General features: G+C 37.9%; 2 protein-coding genes across 2 annotated transcripts; one reads left to right on the forward strand and one right to left on the reverse strand.

Annotated features, from left to right (window-relative positions):
• Window positions 1–7,746: 7,746 nt before the first annotated feature.
• On the reverse strand, window positions 7,747–8,224 carry LOC131511473 (keratin-associated protein 13-1-like). Its single transcript, XM_058729120.1, has one exon. The coding sequence runs from the start codon at window positions 8,176–8,178 to the stop codon at window positions 7,747–7,749; it is 432 nt and encodes a 143-aa protein (XP_058585103.1). The 5' UTR covers window positions 8,179–8,224.
• A 5,455-nt stretch (window positions 8,225–13,679) lies between these two features.
• On the forward strand, window positions 13,680–14,240 carry LOC131511474 (keratin-associated protein 13-1-like). The gene has a single exon (XM_058729121.1). The coding sequence runs from the start codon at window positions 13,731–13,733 to the stop codon at window positions 14,223–14,225; it is 495 nt and encodes a 164-aa protein (XP_058585104.1). The 5' UTR covers window positions 13,680–13,730; the 3' UTR covers window positions 14,226–14,240.
• The last annotated feature ends 5,843 nt before the right edge of the window (window positions 14,241–20,083 follow it).

The raw sequence follows: 20,083 nt of genomic DNA on the forward strand, positions 1-20,083 counted from the left end.
CAGATTTCTAGGGATTGATGTATTTAGTTTCCCAGGAAACTCATCATGAGTCATTTCTATGCAATTGATTCCACCAATTCCTATTTATTTATTCTTGTCACATTGGTGATTGCAGATAACAGCTTTGTTACCCTTCAACCTTGACTCCCATATTTTTTATTAGTCATGCCTCGGTACTATGTTGTTAAACATCTTGTTGATACCAGTCAGTTCTCAAAATAATATTCATTTGACTCTGCTCATAGGAAATGTATGATCAACAAATGTTCCATTATATTTTTTTTTTCAAAAAAGACTGCATTCATTTATCTGCTACTGTGTAGTGAGACATTTTAAAACCAATATTTAAAAATGTGGTTCCTGTTTCTTTGAACTTACCATCTAGCAAGGTTAACCAAATAACAGTGATTAACAGCTGTAAACAAGCAAATCCTCAACATATACATGAATTTAACAATGAGAACTTAACTATCTTAAAAACTTAACAAAGCTTCCACGAGAAAGTATTTTACAAGCTGTGGCAGGAGGATGAACAAAGATTGCTTGATCAAGGTAGAAACTGAAGCAAGGATATCCAATGGGAAGATGATTGCACTAATCTGAGCAAGAATGAGAAAAATCTATGATAATGAGGTCCAATAGTCAGCATATCTACATGTATACAACCCGTATTGTTTTTTTTTTAATCTTTGTCTCCAATTGCTACATAAATCCTCCCTTTTCCATAAACCAGCTGAACTTCAGTTATTCCCTGAACACACAGTAAGCATTTTTCTATCCTGCTTTGGTCATTTTACACCCTCTTCCTATACTCCCTCTTATCTGTTCTCATAGTTCTCGTGTCTTTGATATTTAAGATCATCCTACCTTTTAGATTCATTGCCTTTTTTTTTTTAGATTCATTGCTTTTTAAGTTTATTTATTTATTTTGAGAAAGAAGGCATGCACACATGCAAGTGAGGGAGGAACAGAGAGAAAGGGAGAGAGAGGATTCCCCAGCAGGCTCCGTGCTCAGTGTGGAGTCCAACACAGGGCTCAATCTCACAAACCGTGAGATCATGACCTGAGCCAATATCAAGATTTGGACGCATAACCAACTGACCCATCCAGGTGCCCCTAGACTCATGTTTAAATGCCATTTCCTTTATGTCGCTTCCCTATCAATACATGTTATCTCTCCATCTTCTGAAATTGGGCTAAACTGAATTACAGCGAAATTTAAAGAGGGAGGTGTTAGAGATGGGATGGTATCTTGAGTATGCTAATCTTAATTAGAAGTTCAATTAGTAAATTTCTATGTATAAAGTTCCCATTTCCTGATGTGAGGAGAGTTTGCAGTTGGAGTTCCCAGGCTCATGGAGGATGAGAAAGCAGGGATTTTGTTGCAAACGTCCTCTAAATTGACTCAATTAATAATCAGTCAATTTCGGCCCATTTCCATGGTTAGATGTAATCTGATCCCATAAACAACAAGCTCTTAAAACTTAAAAGATACATATTTATTAATGTTGTGAGCAGAGAGGGTAGCACACACCTACACACTCATATATGCACACAAAATCAGCCACATCACCGTATCCCTACATTTCTAGCCACCATTGCACTACAGGTGTTAGCCACAGCAATAAGGCAATAAAAACACATAAGAGGCATAAACACTAGCAAGGGAACAGGAAAACTTTCTGCATTCATAGGTAGAATGACATAAAAATATGTAATGAATCTATAAAATTACAATTAAAATCTGTTTTATTTCTATATAATAAGCAAAAATATGTGGAAAATCCAAAGTATGTTATATGAATAACAAAACATATAATCTAAATTTCAAGATTTAAGATTTGTATATTTTATACTATGAAATACTGCAGAAAGAAATTAAATAAGATCCAAATAAGTAGAGACACATATCATGGATTGAAAGACGTTTAGTATGCTTAATTTATAAATTCAACACATTCTGAACAAAACTGCCAGGAGGCATTTTTATAAAAATTGAAGAACTGATTCTAAAATTTATATCATGCAAAGAAGCAAGAAAAAGCACAATCATCTTGAAACAGGAGTAAAGTTGGAAGACTTTCATTATCTCATTTAAAGAGATATATATAAAGGTATATTAAGATATTGTAGTACTGAAATAAGTATAGATAATTAATCAGTGAAACAGAATAGAGTTCTAGAATGGATTCACATGTATACTGTCAAATTTTTTTAATGGAGATGTCAAATCAACATCTTTGTAAAAAATATCTTTTTGGGGAAAAATGTCTTTTCAAAAATTATATTAGAATCAGTGGTTATCGGGGCACCTAGGTGTCTCAGTTGTTTGAGAGTCCAACTCTTAAATTTGGCTCAGGTCATGATCTTAGGGTTAAGGGATCAAGGACTGTGTTGGCCTCCTTGCTGAGTGTGGAGTCTGCTTAGGATTCTCTCTTTCTCTCTCTTTCTCTCTCTGCCCCTCCCCACACCTGTTCACACTTTCTCTTTCTCTCTCTCAAATAATAATTTAAAAAAAGAATCACTGATATAGGTAAAGAACTTAAGAAAACATATGTGTTGATACCTTTCATAGACATATATAAAGACTGAAGTTTTAAAGCTTCTAGCAAAAATAAGGATATCTTTCCAACCTGATGTGAAGAAAAACTTTTCTTGAAGAATACAAAAAAAAAAAACCACAATAAAAGAAAAGTAATTGATAAGTTTGATTTCATCAAAATGAATTTTTTTTCTTATCCAAAGTTGTCACTAAAATGAGAGAAGTCATAACTATGAGATTATTAGCAGTATATTTATCAATGGACTGATTTCCAGAGTAAATAAAGAATTCCAATATCTTAGTAAAAAAATTAATATGGCAAAACATGAATAAACACTACACAAAGAAGTCACAAGGATAGCCAATGAGCACAAGAAGGGGTGCTCAAAATCATTATTCACCAAGTAAATGCAATTTAAAATCACAATAAAATACTACTCACATCCAGCAAATGGTTAAGAGAAAGAATGATGTCAATATTGATGAGAATGTGAAACTCCCAGAAATGTAGAACATCACTGGTGGTAGAATAAAATGATAAAACTAACTTTGAAAAACTGATCAGCAATTTTTTCTTTAATTTTTTAATATTTATTTATGATCAGCATTTTCTAATAAAGTTAAACATATGCTCACTCTATGACCCAGAAATTCCATTCGGAGGTCTTCCTAAAAACAAACAAACAAACAAACAAACAAACAAACAAAACACTAAAATCATAAGCCCACAAAAAGACTGGAACAATCAATGTTCATTGCAGCTTTATTGATTTAAAAAGTTTTCTGTAATCTTGTAACAATTCAATGTCCATCCACAGGTGAAGGACTAAACACATTGTCATCTATTTGCACATTTATTTCCACAGAAATAAAATGAATAAAACATATGTATCATGGAGAATCTCAAGAACATTATGTTGAATGAAAAAAGATGGACACATCTCAGAACATACTGTATGGTTTAATTTTTAGGAAATGCTAGAGGCAAAATCATTTTACAATGACAGAAATCGTTACAATAGTTGGCTCGAGTTGGCAGGGATTGGTTGAAATGAGGATACTTTCTGCCATGGGAAAATGTTCTATATCTTGATCGGGTAGCTGTAACTAGTTATAAGTGTATACATTTGTCAAAAACATCAAACTGTACCATTAAAAACTGTTCATTTCATCATGTGTCAATACTAATTGAATAACAAAAATTATTTTAAAAAACTAACAAATCGGACAATCTCATACCTCTGCCTAAAACCATTCAATGGCCCTTGCTGCTTTCAGAAGAAAGTGCAATTCTGAGCTAGACCACTGAAGACAAAGAATGGCCCCCAAATCTTTCTGGCCTAATTTCAAGGCATTTTTTTCATTTTCTTTCAATGACAAGACAAAATGCCATTCGGTGTTATAATGTACATCTCAAAACTGGGTCCTCAAAATACTCTTCTCCAAGCACTATCTATCCATTCCCTACTTACTCTTTCAAGCTATTTCAAATTCTATTCCTCTGGGGAACTTTTCTTGACCTCTAAGACTAGGTGCATATCTCTCGATGTTATTTTAGTATCAGAAACTCATTCATAGCTCATTGTTACTATAGTTAAATATTTCTTTAGTATTTGCTTTCTCTATTAATTTTCAGGCCAGTTAGAACAGAGACCCCACACCTTTTCTTACTATATTTTAAATTATGGAGTAATACACAAATATAATCTAAATTAAAAACATATTCAATAATACACATTTCCATTTCACAGACTCTGACTCATGGAAAAGGCTCAGTGAAAATGTCACGAAAACTAATGATACTGACAACATGTTTGGCAATGTGTTCTGAGGCATGACTAATTAGGGAAAAAAAAACCAAATATGAGGGCAAGGAGTTGGGGAGGATCAAGCTACTGTCTGTAATCACTAATGGGATAAACATTAATAAATAGAACTTGTTGAAATCAAGTTCCTAGAAAGGATTCATGGAAGCATTTCCTGGGAAAATGGTTACACTTATTCTTGGAAGTCAGAATTGGAAACCAGTTGGCAGACAGATGATTAGCAGCTTCCGGAATTATAGTTGTGCAGGCTGCGGAAGCCGGGACCTAAACCCCTAGGTTCAAAATCCGAGGTGCTGAGCATCTCTGTCAAAGGACGCCGGAGGAGGAAGCCAGATAAGTGTCAGCTGGTCTCTGTCCATTATGTGCAGTAGGATTAACTTGGTGAAAACTGGAAGATCACGATTCACTAGACTCTACGGAAGTACAGAAAGAAGGAAGTCTGTGCTCTGGGAAATTTAGTATGTGCCAGAGACATGGAATAGAGAAGGGGGTAGTTTCCTGAATGGTCATGGCAAGACATCAACTCAGGAGTTATGTTTCTTGTAGAATATTACAGGTTTCTTACCTTGGCTATCAGTGTGAAATGGGACATTGTTATAACTTCAAGTGTAATTGTGGTGTTGCAAGTTTGCTATCCTCACCGTTGAATTTTGCTCTTTTTGAGCACTTCATAATATTGCTATCTATTCACAGTCAATCAGTCTTTGAGTTTTTAAGTGTTTATTTATTTTTGAGAGAGAGAGACACAGAGCACAAGCTAGGAGGGGCAGAGACAGAGGGAGACACAGAATCCAAAGCAGGCTCCAGGCTCCGAGCTGTTGGCACAGAGTCCGATGCGGGACTTGAACCCACAAACCGTGAGAATGTGACCTGAGCTGAAGTCGGTCACTCAACCGACTGAGCCACCCAGGCTCCCCAAGGGTTTTTTTTAAATATATAAATTTGCTTGTTTATTAATGTTCGTAGATAGAATAACAGTTCCTCAAATACACCCATATTCTAAATCTTGGAATTTGTGCATATGTTACTTTATGTGGAAAAGGTTAGTAAGGTAGCAGATGGAATTAAAGTTGCTAATCAGTTGACCTTAAAATAGGGACATTGCCAGATAGGCATGACATAATCTTAAGCATCCTGAAAAATGGAAGAGAGAGGCAGAAGAGTAGGTCGGAGTGAGGCAGAGTAAGATCGACTTGACCCTCATTGCTGTATCTGAAGACGGAGGAAGGAAAAAATGGGCTAAGGAATGCATCTGGGCACCAGAAACTGAAAACGGCAAGAAAGTAGATATTCCCATAGAGCCTCTGGAAACGAATGCAGCTCTGACAGCATAGTGATTTTAGCCCAGTGAGATTGTACCTGACTTCTCACCTATGGGACTATAAGATAATAAATGAGCATTGTTTATTCCACGAATTTGATGTAGTTTGCTTTGGCGATAACAGAAAAACTAAGACACTAGTATATTTCTGAAAACCAGAAAAATTTCCACCACTACATCTAAAATCTGGAGCCATTAACAGAGGAGACATTTGGCCTCAGCTTGGCCAAAAAAGTTTTGGCTGCTCCCCATGACTGCTATGCCCTTGCTTATGTTTTGGGGTAAAAATTGGATTCTTTCTCTTGGTTGAAGATTAGGGGCATGATAACAACTTGGATCGTTAAAATTCACGAGCAGGACCGTTTACAGAGGAGTTTGCTGATTTTAAATTTTATAACGCGACGGACGATGAATTTTTTCCCCCAAATCTTCTTTCATTATGCCTTTATGTGTTCCTCTAGCCATGTAAGTGTCATGACTATTTCCTAAACATGATGGGGGAGGAGGGGAGAAGATGAGGAAGAGAAGGAGCATATAAGGGAAGACAGGATCTGAGAGAATGCATGGAATAAAGCAATTCTACTAATAACTCTACAATAATCTTCTGTGTCATCTAGTAAAATTCTATCTGGCTCTTCTCTCAGTTTCCTCCTCTATAGAGTAAGTAGGTTGAATGTGATGAACCCGATAGCTCCTTTTACATTCAGATTTTATAATGTAGGTAGGAAAGGAGGAAGTAAATAGAGCATGGTGAGATATACTGAGATCAACTTAGCAGACTGGGTGTTTTCCAAGCTTCGAGTACCCTGCAATCCATTTCCTAATTTCGACATGTTTGAAGACCATATCAAATAAAAATAGGCAAAAAAATATTTAAACATTGCTTGTTCTGTGTGAATATAATGTCTCTGGTTGCTATCGTGCTGTCTATGGTAGTATGTTATACTGTCTGTGTTATCTACTATATAGTTAGTATCTATGTTACATGTTAGCACCTTACATTTATAACACTTGGATGTAGGAGAGAATCTGGTACAAATAAAGAATATCTCATTTCATTTCAATATGCAGCGGAAACAATCATTTTCAATGATAATAAAGGTTTCATGTATAGAGTTAGATTCACTGTGTATGTTGGCAAAGAACCCAGGTGCAAGTTCACACCTGCTGAGCCTAGTTCCTTCCCAGCTAGGTTTGTTCCCATCTAAGTTGTTCTTATACAAATGGAGATAATTTGAGCAGATTGAAAACAGTAATTGGAGTACAGGGATTTAGTCAATTAAAAAAAATATGTGACATACCTTCACTGTGATTAGCTAAACCTCATAGGTGCTCTTTTCTGAAATTTTACACCCACACCCTAGTCTTTCATTTGAATAACCTGCATGCACAGCTTCATCATGTAAATCTAAATTTTGTTCGCACATTCTTCAAATTTCTCTGATGCATAATGTCTCTATGATGTCTTTTTATGCATGGTCTATATTTATTGTCTGAACAAGACATTCAAATCTCTTGAGATATCATTGAGAAAAAGGCTGTACCTAGAAACTGTTGGCATCCAAGGAAGTCTTGCTTCAACAGGAGAAAATACCCAAGCCCAACCAAAATTAGCGCACAGCCTTTAAAATCTGAGATTTCCAATGGCCATTACCCGCAGTAATGATAACACAGTTCCTACTTGACACATCACTAATAAATAACAACATTGACAGCAGATTTAGACAGCAGAAAAAAGAGTTTATTAAAATAAAATCATTTGACTTTTCTTCTATTTTTGAGAGAAATGCAAAACCATAAATTCTATCAACATGCAATTTGAATTACTAATTAATCTTGTAGTCTGACCGGGTTCTTCTATCAGCCGGTGTTTGAGAGCAGGCAAGGTAAAGTTGGTGGCAATCAGGGAATATTAGATGCTTTCAAATGGAGAAAATTAAGACAATAGATAATCTCATCACAGAATCTGCCTGTTTCAAATGGATTTGGCTCTTTGACACACTAATGAGTAGAAGCCAGATCGACAGAGTGCCCATTACAAGATGGATGGAAACTTCTCAAAGGAAAATAGATTGGCGACAGAAACTGGATCCATAGCTCAGGGAAGGGAAACCACAGACTCTATAACCCAGAGGTCTGAAGCCCTGGGATCCATAGCCCAGTGAGTAGCAGCTTCTGGACCCAAAGCCCACAGACCCAGGGTAAGCAGTCCAGCAAGGGCTGTAGAACGTGGAGGTCCTCGGGAGGGAGCAGGACGTCTGGCAGGGGCTGGACACCACGCAGGACGTCTGGCAGCTGGTGGGCTCACAGCAGGTCTCCTGACAGCCGCTGTAGAGGGAGGAGCCCAGCTGGCAGGTGCTGGGAGAGCAGAGGTCAGTGCGGTAGACCAGGTTGCTGGGGTAGGAAGAGCCACAGGAGAAGCTTGGGTAGCGCAGGTAGCCCCCAAGGGAGCGGGAGGAGAAGTTTCCAGAGCAGCAGCTGTAGGACATGTTGAAGGGAGATGTGAGTTCACCTGAGTTATGGTGAGAAGGCTCTGAGGTTGAATGTCACCTCCTAGACTGGGGCATTTATATACCCTCAGCAGCAGGTGTGGTGGCCTACATGGTCATCCTTTACGTATTTGTGCGTCTTCATTTGCATATGTGTAACTCAGAAATCTCTGTAATTGCAGCTGGATAGTCTCCCACATCTTGTATTTATGGGTGCTATAATTTTGGTGTTACAGCCAAAGCCAATGAACTGCTCCTATGTCAGAAATACCGTGACCGTTTGACATTAATGATCATCCCATCTAAGCCAGGAAAGCCTTTCCTTTCCTCTTGTCAGAATCAGAATCTTCAGGTATTTTGTTTCCAGCAATAATGGGCACATACTTTTCTCAAATGGTAGGGAATAAAATATAACTATTTTCCTTCTTTGTCAATTGATCAGAGGCATAGTTTTGGCTTTAATAGGAACATAGTAAATACTGACCTTACTTGTCACCATGTTTTCTCATTTTCCAAAGTTATTGTCCATCTATATCCACATTCTCTTACACAATATGTCTCAGATCCAATGGAAGGGGGAAAAGATACCAGCCAATCATTGACTGTTAAAGGCACAGAGAGAAGCCTGGACATTTATTTGGAGACATGGCTACAGTGAGGGACAGTACCAAAACAGAATTGCAAGTGGAGATCAGTGGGGGCCTTTAGGAGGAGAATCAAAGAACTAAGCAATATTTAAAGGAGGGAAGAAAATAATTGGGTTTTAGATTCCATATATCTGATATGAAGCCTGTAGTCCTAATAGATTCTCATCCATACGTGTATCAGCCCTGAGAATTTCCTTCTCAGATCCTCAACTGCAGGAGGCTTAGTTGACTAAGGGCCCCATTGTGCTATGATACAGCAGAGATATTAGAGAAACTAGGTCCTAGGACACATGGGATGTCTCTGATTCCAGTTATGAGCAAAGTACACTGTTAACCTATGTTACATATGCCTCTTAGACTCTTTTCTCTGTTTTCATTCTTTTTATGACTTTATGCTTTAGCTTGGGAATTTCTTTCTACCCCATCTCCCAATTCATTCATTTTCTGTTCCGCTTTGTTCCCTCTCCTGATAACACATATCAGTTAAGTTTTATAAATCAGATATATTGTAAATTTCCAATATTTCAATGAGGTTCTGTTGTGTGGCTTTTAGTTTTCTGCCAAAATTCTCAATCTTACCTTTACTTCTTTAAACGTAATCATTCCTTAATAATACCTTCCTATTTCCTATTGTTAAATTCTTCTTCACGTAATTATTTTAATGTCTGATTTTGAAATGTAGACCATGTATTTCAGATTGTGTTTTCTGGTGTTCTCTTTTGTTTGTCTTTTCTTCTCATATTCCCACAATATTTTGAGAGGTTAATAGATATATATTTGTGAAACACACACACACACACACACACTCCAGAATGATGTACCCTCTTCCAGAAAGAATTGACTTATGCTTCAGGCAGCCTTCTAGGATAAGGTCACAGCACCCTGGGTCGTTTTAATCCAATCAGTGGTTGGGATAGTTCATACCTGGGCTTCAGTCCGTATGAAAAAGCTGTTTATTAACAATTCAATTTTACTTCTAGGAATTGGCTCTCCAAGGTCTGGGATATTTGCCATGACCTCAACTCTGGTAGATCCTGAATTCCAATATTATTTCTTAAGCCCAGTGAGTTTATGGAATTCTCTTAGCCTCTCAGTCAGTACTTTCAAAATCAACATACAATTTTAAGCGAATGGCAACTCCAGATGTAGGTTCATTTCTTTTGACTTAGTTCTGGCCCATAGAGTACCTCTGGGACTCTGGCATACTTAGGTATTTTCTATTCTCATTGAGAGAAAAGTTTCAATATTTTAAGCAACATTAACTTGCTAACTATATGTAATTTTGAAAAATTTTATTTCAACGATACATAGGAATGATTCAAATAAGTGAGTTGCTACAGTGAAGGTGACCATTTAAAAGTCGTGTTATAGTAGTTTCAATGGTAGTAGACGACACCTACCAAATCCAGGAGATTCAAATGCTACCATTGTGAGCGTCCAGCCTTTCTTTCCAACTCTGTCTGCAATTTCTGTACCACGTACACACACTTTACCCTGCGTTGCAATATGGCCTAAATTGACCATGTCCCTTCATCCCTGCCTGCTTTTCTCATCCCATTTTATTTTCCCAGATCTTTTCATATTTATTGTATCTAGTGACACCCCATCCCTAACCAAAGCTGTCGTATCCTGCCTACCTCCCCTGGGTAATCATCTGTACGCTCCAAAGTGTACTGATTACTGGGGTAGCTACAAAACTCTACCCGAGGATTTGTTTCACTCCATAAGGGCTTGGTGAGCCCTGTGCAGGGAATTCTCCACTAAGATTGAATTCTAGTTGTCCTGGCTTGGTAACTCGCCTGCATTGCTTTCCTTCCATTGTCTACCACACTTCGCACTCCCCTGCAGGTAATTACCAGATCGACTCCCAGAGGAACAACTTGCATTTGAATCCATGTTCTCAGCCATTGCTTCTGGATAATTTATAGAAAAAGAAAAAACACACATACTTGGATACCTCACTGATATGCTTATTGAGAAATCTTCAATGTTGATCCGCTGTATAAAATTTAAATTAAATGATCCCTAGGGAGAAATACCAAGAATATATTACAGACAGAAATGTGCTTGATAACTGCATGTAACACATATAAGAAAAGCAGCCATGACATCTTTGTCTAATGAACATACTTTCAAGAATGTAGAATTCAAATGCTTCTAACCTATCTTGGAAAATAACCATACATTTTATGGCTATAATTGATAATACATAGTGAGTCGAGAGAATCTTTAATTAAGAAGTATGGGTTTTTGCTTATTGAACTTCTAACCTAAAAAATTAGTAAAAGAAGCATCCCTAGCATGTTAGTGACTGGTCACTTGAAGAACAGCAAGTCGGTGCCAAACGTTGTAACTCTCAACTACGGATGAGATTCTGTTGGAAACATGCCTCAAATATGAAATCCATTTTATTCAGAGTTTCATGATGGGACTCTGCTATCAAAAGATCAGAAGCCACTACAGGTACAGCCCCGAGTGATAAATTTTATGTGAAGTATCACAATTTTTAATTGTTGATAAATAAATCAGTTCAAAAAAATGTGGAAGTCTATGCTATATAAAACAAACAATATAATCTCTGGGTCCAAGGTTAAGGAATTAGCCCAAGGTTGGGGAATTGACAAATCTTTTTGAAAATTATATTAGCTTAATGTGGATGAAGATTTAGAGATTTAGAGGCAAAAGGATGAGAAGAATACCTCTTGTTAAGAGGGATACTTGAACAAGGAACCAAGAGTAATTGAAGACAAATTCATTAACTTTTGCAATTTGCCTAATACATCTATGCTCCCTTTTAACCCACAAGTTTTATCTTCAAGATTATTTTGCTTTTTTCCAGCTTTATTGAAGTACAAGAGACAAAGAAGCTATATGTATTTAAGGTGTATGATGCGATATTTAGATATAGATCTACATTGTGAATGATTATCAAAATCAAACAATTTTTGATTTTTTGCCATTCCACATGGTTACACTTTTTGTGCATGTGGTTAAAACACTTGAGAATATCTTTCTTAGCAAATTTTAACTATATTAACATGATATTTGTATTATTAGTAACTATAGGTACCATGTTGCACATTAGATCCTCAGAATGTGTTCTTCCCACATAACTAAAACCTTGTACTCTTTGGCCAACATTAAGATAATTTTAAAGAGTTATGTTTAAAAGCAGAAAAAATTGGGAAGTAATAGTACCCACAGTACCGTATCAATAGGATACTTTGCCTATTTGCTGACGCACAGAGCAAGGAGAAATTCCAATTTTGAAGGACGGAAAATCAAGGACTCACTAAGTAGCTGTTTGAATTGAGGTCATTTACTTCTCTACTCAGTCCTCTTCCTTCTAGAAGGTCTAGATGATGCTACTTTTAAAATGGGTACAAATTATTGAGAAAATTCAATAGTTGTTATCATTACCGTTGTGAGTGTATTAGAGTTTTATTAGAAAGTAAAATAAGAAAATATTGACATCAACCATGATACTACATTCTCCCGGGTCTAAAATATTATTTCACTGGTTTCATTTTATTTATTTATTTTTTAACTGACATTACTTTAACATGGAACTTAGAAAGCAGTTGGTTATACTCTAAGAATACGATAGATTATCAAACTTAAAAAACACTTTCAATTTCTAGTTCAACAATGGCAAAAAAGAACAAAACAAGAAAGAAAAAGGAAATAATCAAACTTAACACAGAAAAAAACAAGAGTGGAAAGTGGCGGGGGCACAGATTGAGTTGGAGACAGAGAGGGACAGAGACAGAGACAGAGAGAAAGAGAGAGATATTCATGTACCCTGAGGAAAAGGGACTGAAAAGAAACATTTAGGCAAGAAAACGTAGGGAGGTACCTGGCTGTGCAACTACCAAAATAACATTCAAACCCTGTGCCGTAAAAAGCTAAGACATTCTGAGATGGTAGAAGACCTGGATATTTATAAATGAAGATGATAAAAAAGGATAGCACATCAAAATTCATAAGGTACACTACTGTTGAAAGTTTTTGAGTATAAAGACATCAGGGTGTAACAGATCATCATTTAAGAATGCGCTAGAAAAAAGGCTAAACTCCCTAAGCTTATATGGTTCTCTTTCCGCTGTTCCCTGCCCTCACCATAGTGGTGTGTTTTTCTTGACTGCCCGGAGAGGGACTTAGATTGATCCTCCCCGGGGTTGTTTCAACCGCGCCCTTTTGTTGTCACCCCATCTTTAGGTATGTGGCAAGGTGCCCATCAATGTCCGGTCATCTCTCTCGGTCTTTGTTTTACGTCTTTTGTCTCTCTTCATTGGACAAGAGACGCAGTGGACAACTAGTGCTTGGTGCATCTCTCTCCATTGTTGGCATAACGAATCACCACCAAGTAATTTTGGAGCATGGGAATGAATGGTGACAAGGGGGATCTTTCAAGGAAGGCTCCATCTAGGTAGAAACTGTGCCCCCAATCCATGCACCAGAAAAAAAAAAATGATGTGTCTCATTCCCCACTCTTAGGAGGAAGGCATCCATCAACAAAACAGATGTTGATACACAAGAAGCAGACGCAGGAAGCACAAGCCCGAGGAAAATCTCTCCTGGCTCTGGTGCTTTCCTCATCATGATGGGATGATCATTAATGTCATACAGTCACGATATTTCTGACATAGGAGCAGTTCATTGGCTTTGGCTGTAACACCAAAATTATAGCACCCATAAATACAAGATGTGGGAGACTATCCAACTGCAATTACAGAGATTTCTGAGTTACACATATGTAAATGAAGATTCACAAATACGTAAAGGATGACCATGTAGGCCACCACACCTGCTGCTGAGGGTATATAAATGCCCCAGTCTAGGAGGCGACATTCAACCTCAGAGCCTTCTCACCGTAACTCAGGTGAACTCACATCTCCCTTCAACATGTCCTACAGCTGCTGCTCTGGAAACTTCTCCTCCCGCTCCCTTGGGGGCTACCTGCGCTACCCAAGCTTCTCCTGTGGCTCTTCCTACCCCAGCAACCTGGTCTACCGCACTGACCTCTGCTCTCCCAGCACCTGCCAGCTGGGCTCCTCCCTCTACAGCGGCTGTCAGGAGACCTGCTGTGAGCCCACCAGCTGCCGGACGTCCTGCGTGGTGTCCAGCCCCTGCCAGACGTCCTGCTCCCTCCCGAGGACCTCCACGTTCTACAGCCCCTGCTGGACTGCTTACCCTGGGTCTGTGGGCTTTGGGTCCAGAAGCTGCTACTCACTGGGCTATGGATCCCAGGGCTTCAGACCCCTGGGTTATAGAGTCCATTGCTTCCCTCTGCTGGCCTATGGATCCAGATTCTGCCGCCCTACCTACTTTACCTCGAGGAGCTGTCAATCCTGTTACAGGCCAACCTGTGAATCTGGCTTCTATACGTCAACTTGTTGAGGGTCCAGATGCTTCTGAGGATTGATGTCAAAGTCTCTACTTGGCACAGCCATCATTTTCATTTCCACCAATTACTACTAATCTTTTATTCCTAAATCATCAGTTTCTTGCATCATCGACTTCTGGCTGACTCTGAACTTAATGCGTATTCTCAAATTAAGTTCTAAATTCTGTACTAGTGATTGAATATATGCTTCATTGAAATGGAATTGAAAATGAAAATTTTAATCTAATAAATGTATGTAATCCAGCACTCAAATATATTGTTCATCTTCTTTTTATTATTATTATTTGCTTGTAGTTGTTTGTATTTTATGGATTTGGGAGATTTAGATGAATATCAATATGACTCTGAAACCAAGTTTTTGAACTTACCACATGATAGATTTGAGCACATTTCTGTTGACATTGGATATGTTTCCTGTTGGGGGTAGTCATTTCCCGGAGGTCTATATTGTACATGTCTCACTGTCAGTGACATTTGCTTAAGAATAAAGGACATGTGTTTTTGCTGATAAAGGAACACAAAGAAATTGGTGCATAAACTAGAAATGCAGACAACAAGAATACGATGTAATTTATAAGGTGAGGCTACACATCATCAGACACATACCTCAAAGTCTAGAATCTGAGTGTGGATTTTCAGCAGAAAAAAAAAATGAGCTCACAGGTCAGGTGCTATGTATGCTCTCTGTTGGTTAGCATAAGTGCCAGGGTCTCTGCCTGCAAACAGGTGAAGTGTTCCCGAGCTTTGCCTATAAACATGTGTAAGATTCACAGTGATCTTAGATGGGTAGTAACTGGGTTAAGGAAGTGTGGATAACCTCCTAATGCTTCTCCAAGGTTCAACCTGAATCAGGCAAAGAGGAACACACCCAAGCAATGTTGAACAAGCATTTATGTTTATGAGGCTTAACTTCAATCTCTGTCTCCCCAAAATAAGCTGAAGTCAGAAACCTGGGTGCAGGTGGTTTACTTGGCACAAGATCCCAGGGAGCAAGTTTGGAAGATCATGGAAGGTGAAAGAATCAGAGAGGAAAATCTCATTAAGGGACATATTTTTAGTTGTTATTACAGTGGGCAGTGGGGACCCAATCTTCCTGGGGCTTTTTAGAAATGTATAGAATGACTCTTGGAATTGTCTACGCCGGGATCTGATCGATAGGTGGAAGCATTTATTCAATAGCTCCCATCTCTACCATTGGTTCGAGATTGTCCCAGATGTGTGTTAACTTCCTAGAACGTTATTCATTGTGCAAAGAAGGATTCACCGTGAGCTCCATTTGTTTTCCTGGCTGTAACCTCAGAGAAGCCCAGGTCAAGAACGAAAGATGTGCTGTGGTCGGCAGGGGAGGACCTGTCTGGGCAAAGAGGGTTGAAGTCTGCATGAAATTGTTCACCATATCTGTGCCTGGATCCGAGCAAGAGAATGAGGATATAATGGAGGACACGAGAGGTATCAGATATACCTCCTCCATTTAATGTTCAAACATTCCTGTGAGAAAGATAAACATTGTCTTATAGACCTTTCCAGAGATAAGGGAATAAAAACTCCAAAGGATTAGAAGCTTGCCGAAGCTTATAAATCAAATATCTAGCAGAATTTGATCTCCTGAAGCTATTTTATTGTTCTTTTCTGATTTTTTTTAATATGCAACCCCTTATTTCACCAGAGTACCTCTGTACCTCACCTCAGTACCTCTTGTGCTACAGAAATTGTTTTATATGAATAGACTTCAACTCCTATGGCATCTTGTTTCATTAGCACCCTCATGAGCGATATGCATGATAAAGAGTAAAACTGAAAATAAATTTAGACTTTAGAAGAAGAACCTGTGGGAAGGATGAGCTAATTTCTTTTAAAAATATGTGTATTAACTATAATACCTAATAATACACTGAGAGAGAAATATTTGATTTCCTCTCAGGAAGATATAGCTAGAAATCTTGAGTGCCCTGACAATTCAGTTGAATTACCATTATTAGTGTCTCATCATGATGTTCCCTTCCTCAATACCCAACGCTATGAACAGTTAAATAGTTAAAAAAGAACAAAAAAAAAAGCTCCCTTACATCTCACTTGGTATATTCAAGTTCAATACCAGCAGCTAAAAACTGGAGATAATTAGCTTCTTGTTGAAAATTAGGGGCGCCTGGATGGCTGAGTGGGTTAAACGTCTGACTTCGGCTCAGGTCATGATCTCGCGGTCCGTGATCTCGAGCCCCGCGTCAGGCTCTGTGCTGACAGCTCAGAGCCTGGAGCCTGTTTCAGATTCTATGTCTCCCTCTCTCTCTGACCCTCCCCCATTCATGCTCTGTCTCTCTCTGTCTCAAAAATAAATAAACATTAAAAAAAATTTAAAAAAAAGAAAATTAAAAAGATAAAATAAATAAGAAGAGGAAGATAATTCTTATGCAACTTGACAGATTTCTTATCTTCCCTTCAAATTCCCCAACGCAAATCCTGTCGCCCCCTAGAAACTTTTCTCTGAAATTAAAAAAAATAAAATCACCAAACTCTTGTGACATCTCCCAGATACTGTAAACTGTATTCCCATCTTGGTGAGTCAGGTTGAAGGAGACAATCTGAGAAAAATCACGGGAAAGTCCTTGAGTAGAGAAAACTATATTATAGATGCAGAAATAGCATAGGTGTAGGAAAAAAAAAAAAAAAGATTTAGAATCCAGCATGGCAGAGTACTTAACCCAAGCAAGAAACAAAAGAAAATTCTTTGTGTGTGCTTTGTCATGTAAAAATAACGTACTAATAACCTTAAAACCAGCAACACAAAAGCACAAAGATAATTAATAATACAACAGAGGTTACAGATGAGGTGAGGAAAAGCATTGATTGCCGAACTAACCTGTGGGTACATATGTGACTGCTTTTAAAGTTTTTAAACTACTGCTTCCAGTTTGATTAGCAAGATACTGAAGCTTTTTTGGATACAATTAGGAGTCATTTGTTTACAGTACTTACAACTATTGCTTCTCCACAGGAATCTTACTCATCTTTGCCATGATGTTGCGCTTCACCATATTTGTATTTTTTATTATTACTGAGGCAACAACCAATGATTTTAGCTTCAGGGTTGAATTTTTTTTTTTTATTTTTTTTTTAAGTTTATTTATTGTTGAGACAGAGAGAGACAGAGCATGAACGGGGGAGAGTCAGAGAGAGAGGGAGACACAGAATCAGAAGCAGACTCCAGGCTCTGAGCCATCAGCCCAAAGACCCACGCGGGGCTCAAACTCACAGACCGCGAGATCTTGACCTGAGCTGAAGTCGGACGCTTAACCGACTGAGCCACCCAAGCGCCCCAGGGTTAAACTCTTTAAATGGCTTCACATTAACATGGTCAAATAGAGCATCATGAATTTTCGATAGCTTTACATCCTTGGATTCTTCACGTGGTGTTGGGAGAACATTTTACTCTCACTCTTCAGGTTCTTCGGCTGGTCTAATAATTAAATTGATATGAAACAAATGAACAAGAGTAAAACAAACACAACTCTAATGGAAGAGCACATCAACAGCTATTGCTTTTGCGTGTGTGTTCTTTTCGAATGCACGAGAAAACTTAGGGTTTAACATGCGTGAAGATCATTAGCATAGTTATTCGACCTAAATAAAAATATGTGTATCCGAGTGATATGTTAACACATCTTTTGCAACTGCTAATGATAATCATCTTTGGAAGCATTTGGTGATGCAGATTTGCCAGCAAGAACTCTAATATAGAATGAAAATAGAGTCTTACTCAAGCCCCAATTAGGACAGCTGCCCGGAAAACACAATCTTCACTGGAAAGAAAGTGCTCCTGAGAATGAACAGTCTTTACAGGGTTATGTACTTTTTTACAATCTTGGAAAAGTTCAAAAAAATTATAGATTGACAAATAGGTAGAAATCATCAGCTGTAAAATGAAGGAATGCAGGAAGTAGGAGCAATGATCAATATCTCAAGGACAAGATGGTTTTCCTTAAGGCTCCTCATTCACAAAGTAGGTATACAATGCATTATGGCGGCCATCAATCAGGCTTTTGGTTTGAAAAAAGTTAATGTACAGTCAGGCTGACTTAGAAATAAGTCTAAGATGGCTTCCCTTGTATATCAGGCCTTTAGAGAATTTTTCTCTCCTCACATTATCATAAAAACTACCTTTGGGCACCTGGTTGGCTCAGTAGAAAGAGCATGTGACTCTTGATCTCGGGGTCATGAGTTTGAGTCCCACGTTGGGTGCAGAGATTATTTAAAAAAAATATAAACTTGGAAAAAACTTGTACTTTGAAGTAGCTACTGATGCTTCTTCAGCAAAATTGTCTCTAACTTTTCATGTGGTCAGTGCCATTGCTGACCTCCATAGTGGATAGTAAATAGTTTCAAATTATGGTTCAGATTATATATTGACCGTCAACTGCTTTAATAACAGAAATTCTGTATTTACCTTTTTCATTGAGTATGAACTTTTCTTTGAGTAATTCCTCCTGAGAATAAAATTTTGCAAAGTTTAAAGAAGAAAATGTTTCCAAACAAAACTAATAGCTGCAGATTTAACTAATGTAATATGCGGTCAAACGACGGCAGCAAGGGCATGTAAATTATTCTTTATATGTGGTGTGGCAGCCTCAAGTGCATGCTCATATTTCATATACAGCTAATCAGTAATTCTCAAATTTCTCACTAACTCCACCCACTGGTAACACGGTGTATTGTATTACAGGTTGTGCACCATCAAGAGAGCCAAAGCAGTGCCGACCAGGTTAGAAAAACAAATGACCCTCCACCAAGATTTGAATGTGTGAGCTGTCCTACCATTTGTATTGGAGTGTAATTGTTTCTCAGCGATCCCTTTGCACACTGTCTTCGAAAGAAAAGCAATAATCCGATTTTATTCAAAAAGGACGAACAACGGAAGGATAAGAAAAGGTTTGTCTTCTTTCGGATTTAACATTGGTTAAAGCAAAGACTCTGTTCACTGTATATGCATCTTATACCCCACTAGCTGAAAGCATGACCAAAGTAAAGTGGAGGCCTCTCAAACCTATCTCACTTATGTTGATTCAATGATCACTCATAAGTAAAAACTCTAAGACCATGAAAAAATGAGACTGGATGCTAAACCAGACAGAATAAACCAAGACATACGGTTACCCTGTGGGTAAGAATTTAGCTCTCTGTGCCTTCAGTAACATTGCCCTTGACTGAGAGGGTAAAAATCTGGGACAGAGGTGCTGATTCGGAGGTTGTCATCTGCCCGGATGTTTGGCTGAATGCTGAAACAGAATATTTGCATTGGCTTTGGGTTTTGTTTTGTCGTTGTTGTTTTCCAATGAGTGTTATCAACCAAACAACCGCAAAGCAGGAGCATGTTGGGACTTCACCAAACTTACAGGACTGACTCTGCTGTGCTTACCTACTAATAAATATTGGAATGTGTTAGATATTTAATTTAGAGACTTGGTCTCTTTTTCCCATTATTATTAAAATTTTATTTTAATTCCATTGTAGTTAACACACAGTGCTATATTAGTTTCAGATGTACAATGTAGTGATTCAACACTTGAGACTTGATTTCTTCTATGTCAGCAGAATGGGGTTAATGGAAGCCTCACCAAATCTAATTCACTAACGTCTAACTTACTACTGGAGAACTTCAGTCCACTTTCTCTTATATTTTAGGATACAGTTATTAAAGTAATCTTCTTTCTAAAATTATGTGGTATGTTTAATATCCTTTACAATTTATAATTATTCTGCATAAAAACATTGAAATTTCTCACTCCATACAGAACAAAAGGCCACAATTGTTTGTTTTCTTAAAAATATATGTCTAGGGGCACCTGGGTGGCTCAGT

The sequence above is a fragment of the Neofelis nebulosa genome, chromosome 5 (genome assembly GCF_028018385.1).
Source record: "Neofelis nebulosa isolate mNeoNeb1 chromosome 5, mNeoNeb1.pri, whole genome shotgun sequence".
NCBI lineage: Eukaryota > Metazoa > Chordata > Mammalia > Carnivora > Felidae > Neofelis > Neofelis nebulosa.

Coding starts and splice junctions, on each gene's coding strand:
- LOC131511473 (XM_058729120.1), bottom strand. CDS start 8,178: ATGTCCTACAGCTGCTGCTCTGGAAACTTCTCCTCCCGCTCCCTTGGG.
- LOC131511474 (XM_058729121.1), top strand. CDS start 13,731: ATGTCCTACAGCTGCTGCTCTGGAAACTTCTCCTCCCGCTCCCTTGGG.